This window comes from Melanostigma gelatinosum (genome assembly GCF_949748355.1).
Source record: "Melanostigma gelatinosum genome assembly, chromosome: 1".
Classification (NCBI taxonomy): domain Eukaryota; kingdom Metazoa; phylum Chordata; class Actinopteri; order Perciformes; family Zoarcidae; genus Melanostigma; species Melanostigma gelatinosum.
This window is the reverse complement of record NC_136634.1, coordinates 6,738,130-6,764,055: the sequence shown is the minus strand read 5'-3', so window position 1 is coordinate 6,764,055 and position 25,926 is coordinate 6,738,130. Positions and strand designations below refer to the sequence as shown.

The following is a 25,926-nucleotide window of genomic DNA, read 5'->3' as shown; positions in this document are numbered from 1 at the left end:
ACAGCTGTAAAAAAACCAGCAAGGACCAGTTATTGACAAAGAAAGCATTGTAGTATAAAAAGGTGAATTACTGTTTGAATGTAAGAGGTTGATTTGTTCCAGGAGAAATAAAAAGGACTGATTCATATCCTTTCCTGACAAAGATCTAGTCTGACTGATAATTGTACCAAGTGGAGTTTTCATTGTAAATAACACGATTTTGTTGATATTTCTCACCAGAATGAACCCTTAAAGCTTACCAAACATCTTGAATGCATTTCCTACCTCGTAAAACATTGCCATAGTTTTCTTTCTTTTTCAATGTTTGGAAATATTGTGAAACTTGCAAGACAGACTTCTTCTCTCATTGTTACTTTACTGCCCCCAACTGACAAGATGTGGAACTGCAGGACAAGGTTGATTTTACAGCACTTTTCTTGACCCTTTCCTTCAATAGACATGGCAGTGTTTTTAAACGTAAACACCACTTGTATTTACTAACTGCTTGGCCAAGTTCATATACATTCCTGACTATACTATTGACTTGTTTTCCAGCTGAGGTGTCCACTTTATTACTGCCCTCTGCAAGAATACACATATGCAACATGTTTCTTTCTGCACTTGCTGGTAGAACTTGTGATACAAGCAATATAGAAACATCTTCATCAAAATATCACCCTTCAGTGTCCACAGGGCACCTCTAAGCTTTTTACACATTCATGTATCTGTGTTGCGACCATATCGCTTCATTGGAGATAACGGATTCTCTGCTGCATGTCAGACCACAATGCAACAGGAATGTCTTCTGTGTCCGATAAGCAATGACCCATAAGAGATGGTTATCAACCAGCCAACATAATCCATCTCAGCAGCTTCCTCTGGCCTTTTAGTTCAGCCTGCTGGGCAATGATTAAACCCAAGAACAAGATCCATGGGACGGGCAACAGTGGAACTTTAGATTTAATGTGCTTCATCGTAATCGCAGCTGACGTGCTCTTTCTGCACTGCCTCCTCTATTCAGTGTTATTTTCATGTTGGCATAAGTGAACAGCTTCAGCAGGTCAGTATCAGTTTTTACGAACTACAAATCAACATCCCTCTGCTCTCCTGTGTCTGTCTGTCCTGGCGTTTTATTTACTTAAGTTGAGAGTGTATTGAATTGAGACTGAGTCTCCGGCGCTGTGAGGAGAAGGTTTATAGAGCTGGAGATAAAGACAGAGGGACTGTCTGTCTGCTAGTCGGCAAGGTAATAAGTGGGCTGCAGTCTTGCAAAGGGGCTCTGGTTTGTGTGTGTGTGTGTAGTACCAACGTTACTATCACACAGTGGTCTATCAGATTGGGCCAGTTGTTTACATTCTGAGACAGGGGCAGAGGCTAACCGTCTACATGACCGCTGTGTAAGACGATGTTCAATCCTCCTTGAGTGATTCATTTTGCTCTCAGACACTCATTCGTTCTCTCTGTTTGCATCGTTTACTCTACTTCTTCCCCTCTTTTTTCCTTCTTTCACACCAATTTATTGACATGTCTTTTCAGTCGCCGTGACTCATGATTCCGAGCACAATCGCCCCCCCGACATATCAACACACGCAACACATGAGCACTTCAATTAATGAAGTAGAGGTTAGCAGAGGTTTTGCATTAGTATGCATGCTTTGTTTTCACACACCAGATGTTTAGCACCGTGACACAGTCTGTCATCTCTCACAACTGAATCAGCTTGTTATTTCTTTCTTGGAAGCATGCTGCAGTGGAGAAATCCGTCTTGAGGGTCGGTATGAGTCACTAGAGTGCAAATTCATCCAGGAAAACAGTGTTTAGCTTCATGTTGACGCCGTGGCCTCAATTTACAAAGAGAGTGAACTGTTAGAAGCCTGCTTCACGTGCAGACTCACAGAAGTCTGTATATTTCTGTTGTCATGTGAAAACGTGATAACCTGGTGATTTTTCACAGTTTAACTTCAGTTGATTACATTTTCCTCCTGGGTTGCATGGTGTGTTTGTGTCTGTGTGTGTGTGTGACATCTGTCTCCTCTATTCTTTTCTGCTCAGAAAAGTGACAGCAGACCTTTTTAGGAGGTTACAGCCTGTTTACCCCTCCTCTTACAGGAACTGGCTTTTGACAGGCACTCTGCGGGGGCGGCCCGCAACTTAAAGACCCCACCGGGCCAATCTCCTGCCGTCCCCAAGCTGCTGTTGTCACCACGGTGACGCGCTCCGAAAGAATGTGTCCTGTGGTGATGGAGAAAGAATCCTTCTTGTTTCAAAGATATGGGGGGGGGGCATTGTCTGTGATGTTGGTCGATGGCCATGGGTTTAGTCATGATCAACCCCCCCTCACACAGATGCATGGATAATGCATCCCATCACACACTGGATACTGGAGGCATGTTGGCGCCTGGCCATGGCTTTTTCATTAGATGCATCCATGTCCCTGACAAGCACACATATGCGCTCACTTTCTCTCAAAAGCCCGTCGCTTGCAAGCTGTTTCATCTGTCCGGCATGTTTCGCTCTGCTCAGCGGCCGAGTTGTATTAATAATAAGAAATCGGACCCCATGCTTGAGAAAAAATGGGTGCTGTGACTTTTTAATTGGGACGTTTAACAGGACACGGCGGGCTGAAACCCTGCCTCACTGCGTTGTTTACACAGACGACAGTACAGAATGGGGATCGCCGAGTTCAGTCTGGAGACATTGGTAAAGACAGAGGCAGAGCTACAGTTTGATGGCAGGGTGTTAGATGTGGGCTGAGAGAATCATCACAGCAAACCAACTGCTGATGAAGACCATCTTAAAGCCTGGTGCTTCAAGCGTGGTTTGGCTTTGCAGGTCTTGCCCACTGGAAGCGCGTGGCGGTGGTACAAACCCCAACACACACACACACCCCAGAACACACGCACAAACACATGCAGGAAAACGGGCACAGACACATGGATTCAAACACTGTACTTGCACGTGAACATGCTGGGTTCAAAGTGTAACTCTAATGTGGCTGCACAGCTCGTTGATTTGGGCTCCGGCTGTCATGTTATAATGAGAATTCCGAACAAAATGGGAAAGGGTTACCGCATGCTTTGTGAGCTTGGCTATGTGCAGCATGCGTGCGTGTGATATTCAAGATGGAAAAACTGTAAGAGCAATGTCCTTCAAACCATCAGTCTACTGCTCTCATATTCTCCTCTTCTCTTTCTCTCGCAGCCATGACTGAGAATGTGAAACATTTTGTTTACCTGTCAATTTCGGGATCCACTCTATGATGAGAATTAAAACAATGTCTGGAGGTTCATCCAACTGTAACAACTTAATGAGTAGATACTCCAGACACTCTGCAGACACAAAGAAGCTTTGATCATACCAAATCACATCTAAACACTGTCTTGTTAAGCTCTAGAGCTGGGAAAGTAGTAGTTTTCTCTTTGTCTGTCTCCTGGGTAATGATGGTCACAATAATCTCAACATTCTTCTGCTGCTGTAGAGTGTCACGTTGTATTTGCTGAGCCTGGTTTCAATCCACATCAGTCCTTGTCTTCTTTGGATAGATATATAGGCTCGGTTTCATTTCAAAATCATCAAGTTTTGCATTAATAATCTTTTCTCCTTGTGATATTGCTCAGCACATTGCAGTTGTTCAGATTTAGTCTTTGCTAACTGCCTACAATTAGAACTGCAAAGTGTATTTGCCGTATGTTGAGTACAATTTGTCCTGAGTAGGTTACGATGGAAACGCACACCTTTAGATCAGTTTGGCTTGCTTCAGCAGTGCTAAACACCCCTCTCCATTTCACTCAGTATTTTTTGTCCACTGGCGGTCTTGGCTCAGGCTCACAGTTGTCGGTCACGGGGTGTGTGGAGGTCAAAAAACGTCAACTCCGACTCTGACTCTGGAGTTTGCTCTCCGGAAGAGCACTTTCCCAAGCTCTCGCCTCGCTCGGCTCCCCCGGGGACCGGCGGGCGAATTATAAAAATCTGTGCATGCATGCAGGGGAGCAGGGATGGGACGGGGAGCTCTGGTGGGAATTCTCAAGCGGAACCCTTAAAATGTAAAGGGGGGGGGACAGGAAGGAGAAGAGAGGATTTTGGCTTTGGAGCGCAGCTCAGAGGCTGCGGCTTGGAGGAGAAATTTGATCTGGGGCCCAGAGAATAACGTTAGTGTGCTGTGAAGAAGCCGGGTTATTGTTGAAAGGATCTGCAGGTCCACTCACTGCTGCACGTTTACTGCGGCTGAGCCTGTTTCAGAGAGGAAAGGCTTTACCATGAGGCTCACAAATCCCACATTGTGTGTCAGATGCTGTAAATACCGCTCACTGTTGGGAGTCTATTTTCCCCTTGAATGATGGTGTATTCAATGACACTTCCTAACGTGTAAAATCCAGGCCCCTCTGGGAGCTGTTAACAGCAGAGACAGCCATTGTCTGAGGTGTAAGACATGCCATGTCCGTGTCCTGTGTTTAAAGGAACAGAACACAGCTTTGGTTGCAGAAGACAGAAGCTGTGTATGTGTGTGTCACCTGTGGCTGTTTATGAATTACCACGTCGTCCATTGAAATGTATCGCTGCCGGCCAAACAGCGAGGCTCATTGTCAGGAGGAGCTCCATTTTGCTTGGCGAGCTTTCCTGTCAATGACCTTACTTACACTGTCAGTGATGATTTATGCTGGCTGCAACCACAGCGCTCCAACCGCAGGTGCACCTACACCCAGGTTTCTTACTGCCAGATGAGCCCGTGTGTGTGTGTGTGTGTGTGTGTGTGTGTGTGTGTGTGTGTGTGTGTGTGTGTGTGTGTGTGTGTGTGTGTGTGTGTGTGTGTGTGTGTGTGTGTGTGTGTGTGTGTGTGTGTGTGTGTGTGTGTGTGTGTGTGTGTGCAGTAATTTGTCTCTGGAATGAAGTGAGCTGAATACATAAGAAATTAAAGGGGACAGCAGAGTTTTCAGAATTCGAATAACTTTGTTGTTTAACACGAGTAGACCTGACAGTGCTTCAAGGTAAATGCTAAGGACAGCAAGCTGTCATGCTCACAATGCCAACTTGATCTTTAAGCACTAAAGTGCCTATTTTCATGGCAATCCATCCAACAGTTGGCACGACAGGAAAAGTCAGGGATCACCAAAGTCATTAGAGTCCATCATCTGGGAACGATAAATATCTGTACAAACTCTGGTGCCAATCCATCAAGTAGATGTTGAGACATTCCACTGAACAAGTGAAAAGTTTGACCTGCTGCGCTTGAGGAAAAGTCCCCAAAGTATAGAATGGTGAGTATATTATCATCTGACGTTGGATGTCTGTAGAAATGTTCACAGCTATCCATCCAATAGATGTAGCGGGATATGAGTTGGTGGATGGATCAAGGGACCGACTTTGTGAGAGACCGACAACTCGATTTTTACAAGTGAAAGTGTCAGCCACTTGTGTGAAGAATGGAAGAAGAGAACTTAAAGTCCGGCTTAGTCTCTCACCACAGCACACCTGGACGGCCAGTTACAGCGTAAAGACTGAAACATTGTCCTCCCTCCCTCCAATGCCAGCGTTGTGGTTTCAGATGCTGTGAAACAATCCAACAAGCACTTTCGGTTGAAACATACTGAGGCCTTTATCGTCATAGAATCTGTCGACGTTGGCTGAAGCTACAGCAGTGTTTCAACTGCAACTGTACCACCTTTCTGGATCTGACAGAGGCAGTGTGGGATGGGGTTGTGTCGGCCAAAGAGAGAGCGGTTTAAAAGCAGTGCCTGCGATGTGTTGGCATGGGCACTGGTCTGTGGAGCCAGCAGGGTAATTGGGAGCAGACCGGGGATGAGTCAGGATCTCTGCTGATGGGAGCTCTCTGTCTGTGGGGAGGAGCGGCTGACATGTCTGTGGGAGGGAGTCGAAGGACAGATGCTCCGACCCTGCAAAGAGACGTAACACGACACCCGCTCCCAGATGGGGGGATAGAGAGAGATTTGTTTGCTCTGCCTCCAAGACGGATTCATCCTCCTCCACTTTTCTCTTCTCATTGTGATGATCTGGTCTTTCTTTCTGGTGGAGAGGCTTCTCTTCATTGAGCTAGTTGAGGCCTCTCTGTGTGTGTTGGCGCTGGGTAGAAGCCATTGTGGAGGTGGAAGAATTCAATCGTATTCGCACCAGGTCAGTCCAGGTTTAAAAAACTCCTCTGTGCTTAAAAGCTTCCACAAATCCTTTTCAATTACCCACTTCATTTTCACCTTTTGTCAGGCCAACGCTGTCATTATTTCTACAAGGGCTTATCACTTTGAAGACTTGAGTGCATCATTAGCCTGCAAGCCGCACCATTTGCAGTCGGTGGAATGTGGAATGGAAGCCACAAACTCCAAAGGGAAAGGGAGACCTTCCCCATTAAAGCCCTGTGGTTAAACTGTTACAGGATGATCATTTGTAAAGTCTGACAGGTGGAGAGAGTGAGAAGGACTTTTAGGAGGATTTTGCTGAGTTTGTCTGGAGGTTTCCTTCCGTTTGCTGCCATTTTGACCTTGTGGTAGTCAGAGCTGTCCCATTTATCCCATTGGGCACAAACACAAACGATAAAATAACATTCATTCATTGCATGCATGTGCTGCTTAAATGGTGTAGCATTCTGTGCCTTGGTTGTGCATGTGCACCATAATTACATCCATAGTGGCTTCCTCTCTGGCCCCATTTATAATTAGGGTTTGTTTACACGTTTTCTGAGGTAATATTTTGGCCCATTCTTCCAGCTCACAGTGGGATAGACTGTAGACACCCAGGCCGTCAGAATCTCCGTAATAAACGGCAACCGCAACAACAAGAAATGCTACGTGTGTGGCGTTAGAAATACAACAATGGACACTGTTGTGGTGTATTTGGAGTGGACTGACAAGCAAAAATGCATGCAGGGAGAAATGAATTGTTTGTGCTGTCCCCCATCAGTTCCTGTCTGCTTCTGTGGCTAACCCAGTTTCAATGCTGTCTCACGTCCATCCTCTCCCAACAATGGAGGGAGCAGGGGGAGAAGTGGAGAGCAAGAGGATACAGCACAGCAGGCCAGGAGGACGATAGGTTTGAACAGGACACTGGGCAGCAAGATGGCTTGTGCATGCACTGTGTGTGTGTGTGTGTGCACTTGTCTGTTGCCCCTAAAGGCCAGAGGATAGGCATCTTTACCACTGTACGTCATACAGAGAAGATCCCTGGCTGGATATAGAACGGAAAGATGAGGATGGAAAAGTAATGTGTGTGAAAATGGCATGTAGAAAAAATTCAATGAGCTTCCAGGCTTGTAACACACTTTCTGGCTGTCAATCGTGTGCATGGGCAGATACACACACACACACACACACACACACACACACACAGACACACATAGTCATAGAATTGGCCTGTTTGGCTCATGTCCAAGGACTCGCTATGAAATCAGCTTGGGAAAGCAGCAGGGGCCCTGAACAGGACACCGAGACAGAAACGGAGAGAGAGAGACTGCGGAGCCCAGATAAAATTCCATTGTTTATTTGCCTGACTGTGTCCTTCCCTCCTCCTCCTCTCCATACATCCCTTCCTTTACCATCAACCCGTCCTTCTGCTACTTCTTCTGGAATCAAGCAAAAACCGTGCCAAAGCCTACCAGGTCAAGGCAGCATGTCAGTCGCTGTGAAATCCCCATATCGAACCAAACACTCCACCTCACATCTGGCAGACCTGGCAGCTCTCGAAACAAATTGGCTGTACATGAATAGTCTCTGACGTGGTACATTTCAGTATGAAAGAGAACGAGAAGCTATAAGGATTAAAAAAAACATTATTCCTCCATCATACTTGTGTCCCCGCAACTCCAAGACTGAGTGGGAATGAAAGAGAGAAAGGAAAAGAGTGAAAGACGGGGAGGAAAAAAAGCAGCCAAGTTTGCCGTTTGCAGTTTCCAGAGAGAGCCGGCTAAATGTGCACTGCTGCGTTAAATTGATTGCAGGCAAGGCTTTGGCACATGCTATAGTGAGCCACTTCTAGTCGGGGACAGGGTCCAGAAAGAAAACGGAAGAAAATAAATAATCTATATTTTTTCTTCATTGCTGTCTATAATTCCCATTTTGAGCTATCGTGTTCTCTCCTTCTCCCAGATTTACATCCAATCACTCATAAGATGCCGAGTGGTTCAGGGGCTGCCTATTTGTGTTTGCGCTCTGTATTTCTTACGTGACTCCATGTCCTGATAAGTGTGAAATGCAGCGTGGGCTGCGAGCGACTTTGCCCTTTTTAGGTATTTCGAAATGACAGAGAGAAAAAGAGAGTGCAGTTTTAGGGAAGAACAAGCAAGGGATTGGTGATGTCATGGTGTTGGCTGTTTCTGCAGGGCTGGACAAGAGGGATGGAGGGATAGAGGGGAGGATGAAATCGTTATGAGAAGCAGCTGTTTGGGAGAGGCAAGCAGGCAGGCCTCCAGAGCACTACAGCAGCAGCAGCAGCAGCCAGCCAACAGCTCGCTGACAGCAATTCCAAGGCCCGATAACACTAGCTAGCAAACACTGACAGCACCACCTGCATACAGCAAAACCGTGTCAGATTATCACCAAGAGTTAACACTGAAAAATACTCTCAACAACAAAGATACAGACCAAAAAGGCTGACTCACAATATCACTGTCTGAGTTGATATCGTCCACACTTACAGTGCACTGTAAAGAGTATTAGAGAGATGTTTTATGATCGTTTGTGACTGACAAAAAGATTTACATGTCACCAGTCCCGATGACACAGAGGTTACAAGCTAACTCATAACTGACACAGCTTGAGGAACTCAGTGTGGAAAATGTGGTGTGTGTGTGTGTGTGTGTGTGTGTCATCACATTGCCATTGTATGAGTCCAGGCTGATTCTTTTATTCCTTCTATGAATCCAACTTAGAGTTCAGTATAACAAAAACCAGTTGGGCCAAGCATGAAAGGCCTGCATGTGTGTGCCGCTGAGTAATCTGCGTGCAGACTAACAAGTGTGCAACGGTCTTTATGAATCAGGGATTCATTTACAGCTCTATGACCAGGCTACGGTCAAGTAGTATTTAGTTTACACGGGGTGCCAGATATGTGGAGTTTGGAGTCACTGTAGGGGCCTGGTCTGTGGAGACATGGCGTTTGGGGGACCCTTGGTCTGATAGCCATCTAGGGTCCCTAGATGCGTATATCTGACCATGACACTAATCAGAATCATCTCAAATATCTCTTTAGAATGAAATTGTCAGAGTAGTTGTCAGTCGATCGGGCTGTTTGTTCATCTGTCCATCCCTTTGTCCTGATGCATTGTTCATTTGATGACTCCTCATCTTTTGTAGTTCAGTACTTCAGTCTGACAGGATTCCTCTGAGGCTCATATAATTCCTTATAGTTCTATCAGGTCTATCAGTTTTTTCACCCCGCCTCCACATATGGTTGTTCGGAACGGTTATAATTATAATTGCCTTCTGACAACAGTCCGAAAATGCAGAGCTGATATGTCCCGTAATAGCGGCTCTATAGAGGAGGATCAGCCCTTTGGATGCAGGTATTGCATGGTCCCTCCAGTGCTACCCTCAGGTCAAACCTGGCAATTCAAAATACCAAAGTTGCCCCTAGTTAGTATCATACATGCTCACAACCCGCCCCCCCCCCCCCCCCCCTGATCACTTTCTTCCACTTAACTGTACATTTTAGAAGAGGTGGAGCTTGTCGCTAACTGAGATTGTATTTATTACATCAACACAACACCATGATTCAGCCCTTAAGCCTAAACAAACAACCCCCCCCCCCTCTCTCTGCGGTATGTGCGTTTGTAATAATCTGTCTGTGGCCAGATACCCGGTGTCCATCCGCTGAGAGAAATCTCCCGCAGGGTTTGTTATGCAACTGATGCTTGGCTCTGATGCCCTGCATCTGACCCTGACTGCTGCTATCGCTATCTAGTAAAGGCTCCAATGCAATTAAGATTGTGTGATTTTCACTGAGCACCAATCCGTTTTCATCTGAGGCCAGAACCGGAGGCTATCCTTTGTGGAATATATCGGTGAAATGTGTTTTTTTATCTGAAGGCCATTAAGAAACCAACTATAGTCGGCAGGTGGTTCTGGGTATAGAAGGTACTATGGAAGGACTGAAGGACTCAATATTCATGTAAATTGTCTCTTTTAATATCAAACATCGAAAATATTGTGTCTTATATCCATTCCAACACATTCTCCGCTGCTATCTCCTCCACCCAGCTGCTGCACAGCACCACTTCCTCTGCCACAGTGTCCACGGCCTGTCACACCTCACAGGGCTGAGGCTGAAGGGGCAGTTTCCCGTGATGTTTTTATTGGCCTCAGCAGATGGCTTCCCTCAGCCTCTGCATTGTTATGGTGGCCATCTTGCTCTGAGGGTCAGGGTTAACAATAGTTGCCAATAGCTGTCGGAGACAAAAGCCTTCGCTGCTCCCGAAAAGAGTTTCCTCAGTAACCGAACGCTGTAAAACTGGCAATGCTGTCAAAATTTACTGCTTTTACGAGACGTGAATACACTACTTCTTCTCAGGTTCGGGGGGGGTCTGGCATGTGCGAGTCAAGTTTGAATTCAGACAGAATTGTGTGAAAATACCAAATGACCTTTTAAGGCACTAGAGTCTCCACTGAACAGCACTTTGTGTTGAGGCCCTGAGGCTCCAAACAGTGAAATGGGACAGCCGAAAAGCCGACACTGTTTTCACAGGGCAACAGTATACTTGTATTATTCTTTGCAATATCCACTTTCCTCTTTAGTTTTGACAACCCCTGTCTCCCCAACCCCTCCCCCCCTCTCCCATCGTTCCTCTCCCCCTGTGATATCCAACACTCTCCCCAACCTAGAGTAAAATGAAACTGTAAAACTAGGAGGCTCTGTACATTCTTCACAGTCCCCCTTGCCCACCCTCCTTTCCACGCAGCATTTCTGTTCTTCATTTCTGCGTTGGATTTTTGGTCAGGAGAAAGGAATCAGGAGGGGGAGGAAGGGGGAAAAATTCGGTTGATGTTTCCCCTCAAACATGTGACCTCTGCTCGGCTCACAGCTGAAAATAATTTGGGCCTACGGGCCGGTGGATGGCTGACGCAAACTCTACTCCTCCGCCTCTCTCTGGGGGGGCTAGGCCTCGGGCTGATGTGGGGGCTAAAGACAAAGCAATGGAGGGCTGTAAGTTGAGCTGTGAGCACAACTAGAAGCAAAAACAAAAATGACACATTGTACTTTTAGTCTACTTCTTACCAGACGAGACCGCAACGTCTTGCGTAGTGTCCATTTGTTCTTTCATTCTGGAAGAGAGAAAAGGAAAATCCCAGTGTAATTCCAAAACACTGGACCCAGAGGGCCAATTATGTTGTTAACTCAGGGAAGAGTTCAGCTATTTGGCTGCAATTTTCTCTTTTTTACGTAATCCACTGAAATTGTGGCTCTTTTTCCGACTGCCAGTTGGAACAACGATTTGTGGAATTCAGCTGAACAAGGGTCACATTCTCGACATAGTCAGCGGGCAATGGCGAGAAGTGTCGCGGTTAGATAATGCAGGTTTACTGCAGGGGGGGGGGGGGGGGCGGATTTGGTCCAGGCTGTGCACAGGAAATGTTTAACGGCCTACGGATACCCTAAAGTATCCCAGCACATCTGGTCACACATGCACACACATCCATAATTTGGTCTGGAGTATGAAGTTTTTGGCAGGATGTGTAGATCTCTGTCGGTGTGTTTTTATATGAGGTTTTTCGTTTGAGTATGCAGCCGGGTGGGCAAAGCATGTATGAGTGTCTCGGTGAATTTACTGAAGAACAAATGTGTGAATACCTGCCAACCCAAGTTAGCCCTGACCTTTGCCCCTCTTCCATGCTAACCACATCTGCGCCAGAGGCTAGGCCCTTTAGCTCCTTGCCAACCCTCCACAACCATCTACAGGCCAACTCATGAGCGCTGTGCACCAGCGGCTCTAATTCGATGTTGCATACGGATGGTCTTGCTGTGGCTCCAAGTGGATCTGGTTTCATTGTACATTGAGAAATGCACCGAGTAATAATTTATCTGCCTCACAGTCGCCTTGGCTCTACTTGTCCGTAATAAAGAGCAGAGAGAAACGTGAAGCGCTGGACGACACACCACCGCATTAAGGAAGCTATTTTCGAAACAGAATGTATGCGCAGGTCTTGTCTTGAAAATACTTCAGAAATCTGTTCCGGAAAAGACCACACATTGAGGGATAACCTTAAAAAGTGGAACTCAGTGCCCTTGTCTGGCTTCCAGCTATGTTTTCCTAATGTAGCTTAATTATATTACAATGTGGAGTTTTAGTATATTTCATAAGTTTTCCATAATGCCACAAAGGTGCTGGACCCTAATGCGTATGTCCGTTAAAGTTTTGTTTTCAGCTGTGTCCTCCAATTACTAATCAAGTGGGGTTTTGCCAGTTTTGCGGGGGTGGCGTGAAACCTTGGTTCAGACGTTCAGTTTTGAAATGAGACGTTTGAGATATTTGGTGGTTTACATTCACACAGTAGAGTTAGACTTGTTGTCCCCCTTAAGGGAGTCCAGGGTAAGCAGCTCTTCTTTTGACCTAACTCTCATTTGTCAGTCTGTATGTCCGTCTATTTTTATGCATCGTCTCCGTATTTATTTCGTAAAAAAAACACAAGCTGGAATATTTTCAACTGTCTAAATTTATGCACTGCAACAGTTTGACTTGCGATTGTTTTTCTTTGCAACTTCCTGACCTATAAACTGAAATGTAGGCCTGCTTTGCATCCACATGTTTTTCAACAAACTTTTACCATCCACGCAATGCACTCACCCCATTATACAATATGGTGCTAACTGACTGCGTCTGTCTTTGTGTGACTGTGCAGGATGCCAGCTGCTAGCACCATGACCGGTGGGAGGGCCCTGCTGCTCTGTACAAACTCTGACAACTGTATCTACCAATCAGTCAACGGGTAGGTACCTCAAAAAACTATCTTTTTTCTGATTTCCGAACATTTTATTGTCAGTCTCCTTTTATAGAACCATTTGTTGTTTGGCTTTTTTGAAACATCAGTCTGTCATTGTCATATTAGCTTATTCTTCCTTATTGATGCTGTTTCTTATTGTGTGTGTGAGGGACCAGTGTACATATAAAGCTGGGAGAGCAGGTAGAGTGAGAAAATATTCACAATAATTAGGATGGGTAACAAAATCAAGCCAAACTGACAAATCAGAATAACTACATAAACTTAACGGCACTAAAGTCTAAGTACATATACTATGCTGGCCAGTCCATAGTTAATTGCAGGGTGTGAAGACATTCCACCGCTGTGGTGCAGATGTAAAGGCTCCTGACAACACCCCTCTTGCTGTTGTAGAATGGTACAGTCCAATTGCCCAGGCTAATCTACTTAGGGAGGTGTGATGCAGCTGCTTAGTCTTTTGCCAGAAGGATGGTCGGCTGCAAAACACTGACAGGAAAGTTAACGCTTTTATCAACCTTTACTTAATAAATATATATTTCTATATATCTAAATAGAAAGTCAATCAAAACAAGTGTCTTCGTGTCTCGCATCATAATTTAAAGAATAGTGAAACGGCACCTTCACTATGCCTGGTTGATGGTTTGGCTAGTTGCAGCCACCACATTGTGAAAACCTTGGATGGAATTAGTATTTAGTCATTTTTGGGTCCAACATCTTTTTTTTAACCCGTACTAGAGACTGAAAGTCAAAAACGTAACGTAAATACATTACTAAATTGCACTAAAAACCTTTTAAAATATGCCAGAACTGATTTGCCATCTGAGTGCCATGTGACTTAACCAAGCTGTCCAAAAAGATGCTTTGTCAGACGTGAAGGTTTGATCTGAAGATCCTTCAACTTTCAGTTTGGGAAAACGCTAACAGATCCTGCATGTGCTACAGCAGGGGTCTCAAACTCATTTTCACTCCGGGCCACATCAGCATCATGGTCGCCCACAAAGGGCCGGTTGTAAATGTCACTACTCGTAACATATTGTTAAATAACTCTCTGCATTCACAGTTTAAAGTAGTCTTCAATGTACTCACAATACATTTCCATGTTAACTGTACAGTAACCAGCCAAAGAGCTGCTTCTATGACTGTTTAAGTATCTCATACTTTTGACTTTCAATCTCAGAATTTTGACTTTCTATCTAGAATTATGACTTTCTATCATAGTTATGACTTTCTATCTCATAACTTCGACTTTCTATCTCATAATTTCGACGATGGGGATATTTTTATTATCAAGTCTAACTTTAAAAAAAAAAATAATAATAATAATAATTTAACTTTTTTTTAATTTTTTGCTGGCGGATTCGCGGGCACATAAAATGACGTAGCGGGCCGGGAGTTTGAGACCCCTGTGCTACAGGATGTGAGCCAGTTCGCTGATTCACTTTACTCCGTCATCTTATGCCTCCGCACATTCTCACCGCATGTTGCTTGGGCCTAAACTCTACTTTCCCATAACCATCATATAGTTCTGTACTGCTCTTAAGCCAGCTGGACACACCCCTTTCCATTCGGGTCAGCAGTAGAACAATAGCAGGGCTGGAGAGCAGGGCAGACATGGCCATCTGGCATCTAGATACTGTTACTGCCCCCCTGCTGCCACCGTCTAATGCCTCTATGACCATTCTCTATGGTCCCTTCTGTCAACCTTGCAATATTCAGTCGTGCCATTTAGATTGTAATGAAGGGATTTTGGTTTGTGCCAATAACAGGGGTTGTCTAGTGGAAGGTTTAACCGCTGTTTTCAGGGTCTGCCATGTTTCTGTAGCTACCATTGCTCAAAAGCTCAGTACATTTCCCTTTGGGGATTGTTACAAGTTGAAATGCAGGAATAGAATCAAACAAGGTTAGTTCTGTTTCTCTTTTATTTTGTCCTGCCCATTTCAAACCCGTTCTCTTATCTGCTGATCTTGTGTCAGCTCAGCTGGTTAGAGATGCTTTTGTGCCCTTGTACCCCTTCTCCATCCTCCCGCCCTCAATGACCCTCATCTCCAGGCCCCACCCATCCTGAGCAAAACTCTCTTTTCACAAACACAATCACACTTCTTTCGGTTTGGGTAAATGCACTATTAACGACCTCCCTGCCCCCCCCCTACCTACTCCTGTTCTCCTTTACTTGGCTCGTCTATCTGACCAAGTTTTTCCCTCTCTGTTGCTTCATGCTTTATAAAAAACAGGTTTTTCAACTGAGGGAAACAAAAGGAGAAAGAAAGGGAGAGAAGGGCCAAACTAATAAAACCCCAGAGCAATTTAAAATAATTATTTGGTTTCCTCATTGGTCATAGATACAACATGAAAGTTTTTTACTTTTTTTTCAACGGCCTCTGAGGAAACTTGATTCATTAGTTTCCCCCTGAGATTTCCTCTGGATTGCATGACTGTTGGTTTTCACATCCAGCAGTGTCATCAGAAGTCACCCAGCAAGGCCACGTTTCCTCCGTTTGTTGGAAATTCAATCCTTTGATGAATGGTCCTCAGGCCAAAGCAAAGATTTGAGGGTTGGCAGCAGAAAAGAAGAGTTGCACGTCTACACTTCGGCTCCTCCCCTCTTCTGTGTATACTTTTATCTCCTCTCCAGAAATAGCTGTGTGTGTGTAGCTTGTAAACTTTGACCCCGGAACCCAGAGTTCAAGCAGTCGTGACCCAGTTATCTTCTAGGAGTGACTCACCGCTGAAACAGAGGCACCATACAGACGGCGAAGCTCTTTTAACAAGAATTCTTGTTTACCTCATAAAACACAGATCTATTTGGACGTAATTGTAAGTGCTCACGCTGCGTGGCCAATTTTAAGAGCTATGTGGAGCGCGAGTCTTGGCGATGTACACCGAAAGCAGCGACTGACATTTCTATGAAAATAATTGCTCTATAAATTATTAGAGTTGACAACTGTGCAATGTACTTTCTCCCTCTGTTTATCTGGTTTGAGTTACATGCGCACCAGTTGTGGTTAGCACTGTCCCCTTACCAAGAGAAGACTCTTTGCATGGTTTGCTTTTGTTGTTTGGGATTACTCTTGTTCTCTCCCACAATCCCGTTTTGAGATTGCGTGTTAATCTTCATATAAACCTGAGTGTATTACTGCAAAATAGGCAATTCAAGAACGCTTGAATATCTTATTTTAAGATGATGAAATCATGTTTTTTCTTGTGAATTATACATTTTTAGTCGCAAGGGATTATTAAATTAGTTTATTTTGGATTTGTAAAATATTTAGGTATGGGAAACTATCTTATGCTGGTTTTCAGATCTTATGAATCTACTTTCAAACAAGTTTGAATTGCTGAAGTTTAATTTATTGTATGAATTAGATTTTTTTAATTGGAGAGTTTTTTGCTTAGTATTTGCAGTTTTTGTTAAAGGCTTACTGTCAACATGTTAAGTTTAAATTATAATGCTATATTTTGCACACTTTTCCTGTTGTTTTGTGTTTGTCTCCATATATAGAGTTGAGTTGGCAGCTTTGGGTGTACATGTATGACACTTGCGGTTTGTTTGCAACCCTTTCGAGGGTTAAGCAAGAATGTCAAGTGTGTATATTGACCTTTCTGTGTGTGGCTCTCGTCTAGGCTCCAGTGCTGTGGCTTGAAGGTTGGAGAGGCTCCGTCGTCTGCGGTGCCCCAGCGCCAAGAGGTGTGCGGGTCACCAGGGGACAGAGACGGGAGGGACACCGCTGTGTCCACCAAGCATCCCCTCTCCCCTCTGCTCAGCCCGGGTCCTCCTGACACCATGCTGGCTCACAGGAGAGCCGCCTCCACCAGCGACCCGCGGACTCTCAACATGGAGAACGGGCTGTGTGGCAAGCTGAACAACAAGAGCCCAGCGGCAGTAAAGACCGCTAGCATCCGTGATAAGATCTCACAATGGGAGGGCAAAAAGGAGCCTGCCCCACTGGCCTCGACAGGGACATGTCCACTGAGCACGACGCAGAAGGAAGTTGAAACAGTGAGGAAAAAGGATTTAAAAGCGTCAGAGGTCCAAAGGACAGATAGCAAGAGGTTTGTCAGCTGGGACAGACAGGACTCAGGGAAGGAGAATGTTGGAAAGTTGGGGGATTCGAGGCCTAAATCTCCAGAGGGCCCAACAAACAAGGACAAAGAAGTTATCCTAGAGAGGGGATTTCGGCCTTCCAAGCCAACGGAACAACCCCAAGACAAGAAAAGTGTTTTAACTCATGTTAAGAAACTGGAGAAGGCAACAAAGGAGGTTCCTGACAGACCTTCACTGGCATTTCCAGGTAATTACTTCTGCCCTCCTTCAAAGGAGGAGCTGGAGGAAACAGAAAAGAGAGCCAACGAGCCCATTTTTGGGACTTTTGACGTTGTTCAGCCTGGCGGGTCGCGGAGGAGGAGGAGGAGGGAAGGGGATCCAGAGAACGTATACAGTGAGCCAGGTGCTCCGTCCATAAACCCTCTACCTAAACCTCAGAGAACCTTCCAGCATCACACCCCCCCCACTACCCCAGCTTCGGGGCCCGGTTTGGGGAAGGGAAGGAGGAACTTGCCCCCTTTGCCCTCCATTCCTCCTCCACCTTTACCCACGTGCCCACCACCTGGAGTTTGCAGGAGACCCTGGGCTGACAAACCCCGGGACAGTAGTAACAGGTAAGAGAATAAGAAGATGGAATAAAAAATATGAATAGTGTTGACGATCAGTCTTATGGCAGGCGCAGATCTGAAGCTTTCTTGTCGTCACCCCAAAGCTAAATTTCCCCCCAAAAAATTGTTTATAGTTGCTTGTGGAATCAGAACTATCCATTGATGGCTTTGTGTATCCTCTGCGCATCACCATCACCACCAAACACTGAGGTAAACATCACCCCCATCTGCTGTAAATCAAAAGCACCGGTGACATCATCCTGTTTCGAAATATCACAAAGAATGAGCTCATTGGTTGGATCTGAGGAATGTGCACATCAACTGAACTCATTCCTCTTTACAGAACTCTCCTGGAAGAGAGCGGTGTGAGTCATGTCAAAGAGGCCCTTTGCTTTTTCAAGAATTGCCTGTAAAAAAATGATGCGATGCAATGTACAAATGCGTGTACTTGTAAAGTGTTAACTCTGATCCAGAATCTGAATCACTCATTCTGCCGAGAGCAATTCACATGTCTTCTAAGTAGAACTCAAATTCAGATGGTTCCAGTCAAACAAATGGAGCTCTGTGAGGAAAACAACAATGAGAACTCTGCAGCATTGGAGTACATCTATTGTTCACTTTCTCAGTGGTCTGAGTTCTTGTTTGGAGCTTGGCTTGGCTCCGTTACATTCCACACCATATGTGGAGGCCTCACTCTGCTCAAGTGTGCTGTGTCATGCCCTTTGTTTGGTCAGGCTGTCTTTCTCTTAGTGTGCATTTGTGTGTGCGTGAACAACTACAGTTGATTTGTCAGTTTATAGTCACACCTATAGCTTCACCCAGTGCCGTGCAACATCTCTGCCATTAAACACACTTTTGTAAAGCTTACAATGTCTGTTATTTGGCAACTTACTTTAATTGTATAATGCAGTGTGTGCATGCATGTGGGAACGCATGCATCCACAGACGCTTGTGTGCTCTTCATCGCACTGGGCTTTAATCTTTGGCAGTGATGAAACACAGATGTGGTCATTCAGATGTGGCAACTAGTAAACGGTAACATCAGTTTTCCTGCTTGGCATTTCAAACATTCTTAAAAGTATCAGCAGGAACACTCTCAAACCCTTCCTTCCTCTTCTTCTTTTCTATTTGGCGTGCAATTCTCCTAAAGTTTGGTAATCCTCTGTCCAAGCAGGAAGTCCTATGAGTTTGAGGATCTGCTCCAGTCGTCTACAGAGAGCTGCAGGGTGGACTGGTACGCTCAGTCCAGACCGGGCCTTACACGCACTTTATCAGAAGAGAATGTCTACGAGGATATAATCGGTAAGCAACACATTTTTGGAATCTTCCACAAACGAAAATCAAAAATCAAGTTCCCGACATGGTTTCAAAGTGTTACGTTATCAACTTTGTGTTCGCTAAAACTGAAAAACATGATTAAATACTGTACTGTAGGTAGGTTGTCCTGTTTTCTATACCCTTCATATACTGCATGACCCTTTCCTTTCATTTCTCATATCAGTGTGCATCATAAAGTTGAGTAACAGAGGTGATGAAGAGGCCAAGCTGTCTTTACTCTGCTCCGGTTTTAATTTAGATGCTTTAATTCTCTTTTATTAAAAATTATACCTGGAAATTTGACCTACGTTCCGACCTTATTGTCTGCAGGGTTATGCCAACCCCACCTAGAGCCTGTTTAATTTCACAACGCACAATGGTGGCGTTGTGTGCGGTCGTGCTGTAGCTGAGGTCGGCTACTGTGATTGTCAGTGCAGCAGGGGCGGGGGGGGGGGGGGGGGGGGCATCTGAGTGGCTTAGAGCCACAGCACATTACTGGCAATTGCTTCAATGTGTCTTTGGTTTTCATCCCAGAGACTGCTGTTGTCATGAGTGCTGCCTGCTTGCAACAGTCAAATGAACTTAAGTTATATTTGAGTGACTCAGCTTATTTTGGATTCCTTTATGGTTTCCTCCTTCCATACAATGGTATTGTTCTTTAAAACGCTCTGACATTGTTCACCAAACACTCATCAGGGTCCCATGGGTGACGTAACTCAATATTGCTGTCCTCTCAAAAAGAAGCTCAGGGAGACAGAGCGATATGAACAGTTGTGTTGTCCTCAGCCAGCAATGTCAGAAAAACAGTGCGCTGATCCCTCGGTTTCCTCAGAGGGAGAAGAAGCGGAGAACTGAACGTCCCGTCTTTATCCTCCGACTCCTACAGGTCACATCTGGTGGATGGATTGATAGAGCAGAGGAGAGATACAGAGAGACGGATACAAGGAGAGAAAGAGGCACAGGTTTTGGAAAATGAAACTTTCTCTCTCCTTATCCGCAGGGGAGGACTGGCGGCTAGAGTTACATTTAGCATTAGCAGTGCAAGCCTCGAGTCACAGTTGAAATGTAGGAGCTGGCTAAGCACACTGCTGCCTCCAGGTAGCTCTCTGCACATCTGGAGTAGGAATTGTCTGGAAGAAACAAACATGACTGATATGGGGGGGGAAAAATACGCTATCGCCGCTTGTGTGAAGCTGTTGTGTATTCAAGGTGACACTGATTTCTTAGTTTTGTAAAAACAAATGTTTTTTCTTCTGAAGATCCTCCATCCAAGGAGAACCCCTATGAAGATATAGAGCTGGAGAGAAGCTTTTTAGGAAGCAAATGTGTTTCACCTGCCTCCTCATCTCCCGTCCCCGACATGCCAACTAAGGTACCCGATCGACAACACATCACGATAAAAAACAAAGTCGATTTGAAGAGGTTACACTAAAATGTCCTTCCACGTGTCTGTTTTTCGTCATCTGCCCTCCCCAGCTCTCCGCCAAGCCTGGCTTCTTCAGACAAAACTCAGAACGGCGGAGCTTAAAGCTCCTGGAGCTACGTAAGACCGGCAGGGACACTGGCATCGCCTCCCCGTCCCGAATCAGCCCCCCCTCCACACCCAGCAGCCCCGACGACACCCCCTGCCTCTCTGGAGACCCGTACAATCGCAGGAGGAGGAAAATCCCCAAGGTATGGGAGTCTGAGAGGCCTCTCACGGAGCTCATGCTGCTCCGTCTGTGATTTATGCTCCAGTGCACTGCTCAGGGGAAGTTCCGACTGGGCCACTCATGCCGCTGTCTGGGGATGAGTAAGGCAGGGAACATTTTTGTGATGGATATTTCTTGTGCGAAGTGTGCGCAGAGGAAGGCCTCCCAGGAGGTGTATTGAAGTGATCTCGTGAGGAGCCTGGCAGATTTAGTTTATTTGTTTAAGGTGTTAGAGATGGACATTTCTTTCCCTTTACCTCCTGCAGATGGTGCTGAAAATCAATGGCATCTTCGAGGCGCGAAGAGGGAAGAAACGAATGAAGAGGGTGTCTCAGTCCACAGAGTCCAGCTCAGGGAGAGGTGAGGTGCTTTTTGACCTTCTCTCTGCTTTTACATTAACTGTGGATTTAGTAAAAGTCCTTGTTTACACTTTTTTTTAACTTTGATGATGTCCAGCTCTGAAATGCCTCGATAAAAGAGGTTGTGTTTTTGTTTGTGTGTGTTTGTCTGTTAGTTAGCAGGATGTCTCAAACACTTGTTAAGAGAGTTCAATACAATTTGGTGGAAAGTTAGACTGTTGGTCAAGAAATGAGTGATTCGTTTCTGGTGGGGAAACTGATCCAGGTGCAGATCCTGGTTTGTATCCAGGAATTCTTTTCAAATCTCAGACCTTTACGCTGACATTTTCACCATGTTATGTGCTACGGCACCTTTTTGAATAAAAAGCAATCTTCAAATGAATTGTCTGGTTTGATACAGAGGGGAACTTTTATCGGTCACACGAGTTAGGCAGAGAACAAAGAACACGAAAGACATGCTATCACTGCAACACTAACACATGCTCACACACTAACTAATGCAAACATCAAGAGTGTATTAGTGTAAAAGTTAAAAAGCTAAAAATACATGCATATGAATACAATGAATCCTAAATTATGCACCCAAGCACATTCAATTTTTAGAAAAGTTTTGTCAAAATAACAAATAACGGTAGTGTGTCAAGGGTTTCTGGTCAAATGTTTATTTGGTCATGACTAGAAATTTGACAAAGTTTCAAAAATAACTTCATCAGTACTATCAACACGCGACCCACTGCAGACACGTTTCATCAGGCCACCTTTCTTACAGCTCTGTGTGACCAGAAAGACTTTACAGGTCTGTCTCCATAAAAGGAGCAATCATATGTCTCCACTTAGTTTCATGGGCAAAGTTACATTCTGTGGTCAGTTGAGACTGACCCATGTTTCACAGGACCGGGTGGTGTCGGGTCGTAGCGGCGAGAGTGAAAGCACTGAGAGCAAATTCCATGTGCTTTGAGTTTCCTGTGATGGTCATTTGCATTCTGCTCACACTCTCTTTCTCCATTTCCCTCTTTCTTCTCTTCAATTTAGTGACGGATGAGAACAGCGAGTCGGAAAGTGACACAGAGGAGAAATTAAAAGGTGAGAACAGAAAATGAATACATGCATTTGCAGTAGCTTTATACTCAGGGAGGCCAAACGGTGTATGTATAGATCTGTATCTGTCGTTTCATTCGTTACAAACGAGCACAATAGGAGCATTTGTACCATGACTGATTCAGATCACAGTTTTCTTTCTTTTCATTGTTCCACTGTATATCTAACATCAAAAATATGCACCGATGTAACTGCAGATTGCCTTACATGGTGGCCTAACACTGACCTCTGTCATGTATATGCATACATGACACTATTTACATGGAATGTGTTTCTCCGGCCCTCAGCCCACAGCCAGCGGCTGGTGTCGGTCCAGTCCATGCTGAGGCAGACGGGGCGGTACCGCACTTTGGAGAGGGATCTGATGGAGTTGCAGGAGAGGAAACTCTTTGAGTATTTCATCGTTGTTGCGCTCCACAAAACCAAGGCTGGAGTCCCGTACCTGCCGGAAGTCACACAGCAATTCCCCCTCAAGGTAAACGGGTAGAAATGTTACTGAAGCACATTTTTACCAAAACGAGACACTGGAAATTAGACTTTAAATAAAAGTAAACACTGCTGGAAAGAAGATATTATTGTAAATATTATTATCTAAATAGATGTCTACTTTCCAACCAGACCAATGGTCGTAATTCAACCTATATGCTCGTTTATGAGTAGCTGGTATGGACTTTTATGAGAAGATCACAGGACATTTTGCACTTATGGAAACGGCAACAGCAGGTTTTATGCAACAAAAACGTGAATATCCCAGTGACCTGTGAGCAGTGATGTACTGACTAAATAAGAGAAGCAAAACACTTTCATCAGGAAAATACAAGAAAAAGAAAGTGGTTTACAGGTGTTTACAGTAGATTACCTCATATGACCAACACTGCTCAATAGTGTGTTAACGAGACGTACCATTATCTTATTCTCTCATTCCATTACCTTAAAATAGTGACACTACAGTTTTATGATCAGCATTGTGAAAAGGTTAACACACATTTAGAATTTAGTCAATGTCATGAAAACAATAGATAAAGAAGGTTTGCACTTTAAGTGGTTCTTTTTGTAGTTCATTATTTATTTGTGTGCAGATGTATTTTCTGTTTCTAATTGACCTAGGTTCCATGTTTATTGTACAGCAACGATGTGAAACATGATGGTCTTAGACTTTTAATGGTGTTATCCTTCAGGCATCATCAAATATGAAAATGTTCTCTATTTGTTTTTGTTCACCCAGCTTGAAAGAAGCTTTAAGTTCATGCGGGAGACTGAGGACCAGCTAAAGGTCATCCCTCAGTTCTGTTTTCCTGACGCCAAAGACTGGGCCCCCGTCGACAACTTCCCCAGGTCAGTCCGAGTCTGACTTAAAACGTTAAAAAAAAGTGAAACAAAACAGGGACAGAGGAATTTCCCGGCAGAGTGTTAATAGCTCATCTGTTATAGTTGTTAATGACCACTTGTTGGTGAAGAAGCTGAAAGCCCAAAATAGAAATGACCCCCCCGGGTCGCAAAGATGAATGAATGATTACAGGGAGAAGTGGTGGATTTAGCACCTTACACCTGGTTTGTTTTTACACAATCGCCTCTCTTTGTATGAAGTTTAAAATTGGCTGCATTACCAAATACCTCCTAGCTCAGCCTCTCAACGTCTGCATTGTTCCGAGAAGTGATGATGTGTGTCCTGACGACGCCGGCTAATTATTAGCTGGAGGCAAATGTTCGAACGGTGGGGCGGGGACCACCAAACGCACACCTGCTTTGAACTTGCTGACGCTCTCGCCTGTCAGGAAGTTTGCCTCCAGTCAGTGAGTACCTGTCAGGCAGAGCTTAGGAGGATTTGTGTGGATATTTGCAGAGTGAGTCTGTCCTGTTTTTGCCAAAACACAAAGTCCAGTCTACTTTGAATATTTTCCAGAATGTCTGAAATATCTTTATTTTTTCTCTCTTTTTCATCTCCAGTGAGACGTTCTCATTTGTCCTGACTGGTGAGGATGGAAGCAGGCGGTTTGGTTACTGCCGGCGATTACTGGTATGCTCTTAAGATGAGGCTGCACCTCGTCAATAGCGTTTTTTTTATTTAGATAATCCTTCATCCTCTTTTCCTTTGCTGCTTTTTACCCTTTTCTTTTTGTTGTATTATTCTGCAAATTGTCAATTCATATTTCCTGCATATTTCTTGAATTTGGTTGATAAAAGGATTCAGACGTTTGGAAGTAAATATGTCTTCAAAGTGTCTGTGAAACAAAGGCTTGGCTTTGCTCCAGTAGTCTGATCCTGTGGTTGTACGTGGGTGAGCAGTCTTGTGACACTCCGCTGTTTTGAAGCTCGTCTTTTTCTTGCTGCCTGTTCACAGCCCAGTGGTAAAGGCCGAAGGCTCCCTGAGGTCTACTGCATCGTCAGCCGGCTGGGCTGCTTCGACCTCTTCTCCAAGGTGCGTATAGTAAACCAAGCAGGAACACAAAGCATGTGTTACACAAACACATACATACAACCCCAATGCCACTAAAAGAGTACAGAGCCGTACCACCCTCTGTCCATGTATTGGGCTTTAGATTCATGTCATAAATCTGTGTAGTGTACATGTCTTCATTGCCAAAATGGAGTTTGTTCGGATACAAAGAAGGGTAACTACTGTATATCTGCTGTCAGAGGCGATGGCAAGAAGATTGAAAGCCGTCTCTGCATTGGAAGTACTCGTGATATCCTGAGTATGTGTCATCTGTATCAGATCGGCGACATACAACTTTAATGCTCATCAGATGTGTACAGTATGTGTGTAGAGGGGTACACATGATGGATTCAGGCTCCACTGCATCGTGGCAAGAATGAAAAGGTGTGTGATGATGGTAACCAGTGTTTTTAATAAGTATCCCAAAGGATGTTCAGTCCCATTGAGTTCCCTCACTCATTCGTGATGGCACCTGAAAACAAGGTCATTTTATTTGTCCATTTACAGAAAGAAGAGATTGTAATCTCAGTGGAACTTTAACCACAACACAATAAATACACATCTTACAGGGGTGAACAATGCAGATCAAATCTTTTACCATATGTGATTTCATATTGTGATATTGATTTTATGGTATCGTTTATTTTTTACAGAATCCTTTGAGAAACTCTTTATGAAACTTGTGTTTCTCTGTGTTTTGCAGATCCTGGATGAAGTGGAGAAGAGGCGGGCTATCTCCCCGGCTCTGGTGCAGCCTTTCATGAGAGGCATAATGGAAGCTCCCTTCCCTGCTCCAGGAAGGACCATCACTGTCAAAAACTTCCTACCTGGCTCCGGGACAGAGGTGAGATGATGGCGGTCCAGTCATTTTTCACCCCATTCTTGGAGGCAAAACCCAGATGCTTTTAAAGATTATATAATGACATTGATGTCTTTTTCTCTGGCCTGCAGGTGATAGAGCTGTGTCGGCCATCAGACTCTCGTCTGGAACATGTGGACTTTGAATGTCTCTTTTCCTCCTTGAGTCTACGCCTCCTTCTCCGAGTGTTTGCCTCTCTACTTCTGGAGCGCAGAGTCATCTTCACCGCCGACAAACTCAGGTTGGCTCCGGCAGCATGTTGCTACAGAGCACTGCGTCCGCTTTCCGACCTTAAGATCACATGTCCGGCCCTTGCAACAGTCCCGGGGTGGACGGAGTCGTGGAGTCATGGCGGTATTTGAATGCATCCTTTTAATTATGTGTTTTGATGCTGGGAAGACGGAGAGTAAAGAGTTTGAGGGATGTGACAGAGTAGCCCACAAACAGTCTGAGGAAAAGAAGATCCTGACGGAGTGTGAGAGGAAGGAATGCTGTTGTGTTGTACAGTTGCCTGGGGAACAATCACTTCTCCTCTGGAAAACTGTCCTGGGTGCCAGATAGAAGGAGTTAGGCTTTCGAGCATGACTCCAGAGCGAACACG

The 25,926-nt window shown here is 44.8% G+C and overlaps 1 protein-coding gene across 1 annotated transcript in view; it reads left to right on the top strand.

Moving 5' to 3' along the window:
* Positions 1-25,926, top strand: part of LOC306791785 (DENN domain-containing protein 2A) — a 31,346-nt gene that overhangs the window by 1,271 nt on the left and 4,149 nt on the right. The window contains exons 2-14 of the mRNA XM_079288659.1: positions 12,816-12,902; positions 16,536-17,570; positions 18,739-18,866; positions 20,141-20,253; positions 20,358-20,555; positions 20,839-20,932; positions 21,964-22,014; positions 22,317-22,504; positions 23,255-23,364; positions 23,977-24,046; positions 24,371-24,448; positions 25,170-25,310; positions 25,418-25,566. Of these exons, the coding sequence (XP_079144785.1) occupies positions 12,817-12,902; positions 16,536-17,570; positions 18,739-18,866; positions 20,141-20,253; positions 20,358-20,555; positions 20,839-20,932; positions 21,964-22,014; positions 22,317-22,504; positions 23,255-23,364; positions 23,977-24,046; positions 24,371-24,448; positions 25,170-25,310; positions 25,418-25,566 (2,441 nt within the window). The 5' untranslated portion in view covers position 12,816. The remainder of the gene's footprint in view (positions 1-12,815; positions 12,903-16,535; positions 17,571-18,738; positions 18,867-20,140; positions 20,254-20,357; positions 20,556-20,838; positions 20,933-21,963; positions 22,015-22,316; positions 22,505-23,254; positions 23,365-23,976; positions 24,047-24,370; positions 24,449-25,169; positions 25,311-25,417; positions 25,567-25,926) is intronic.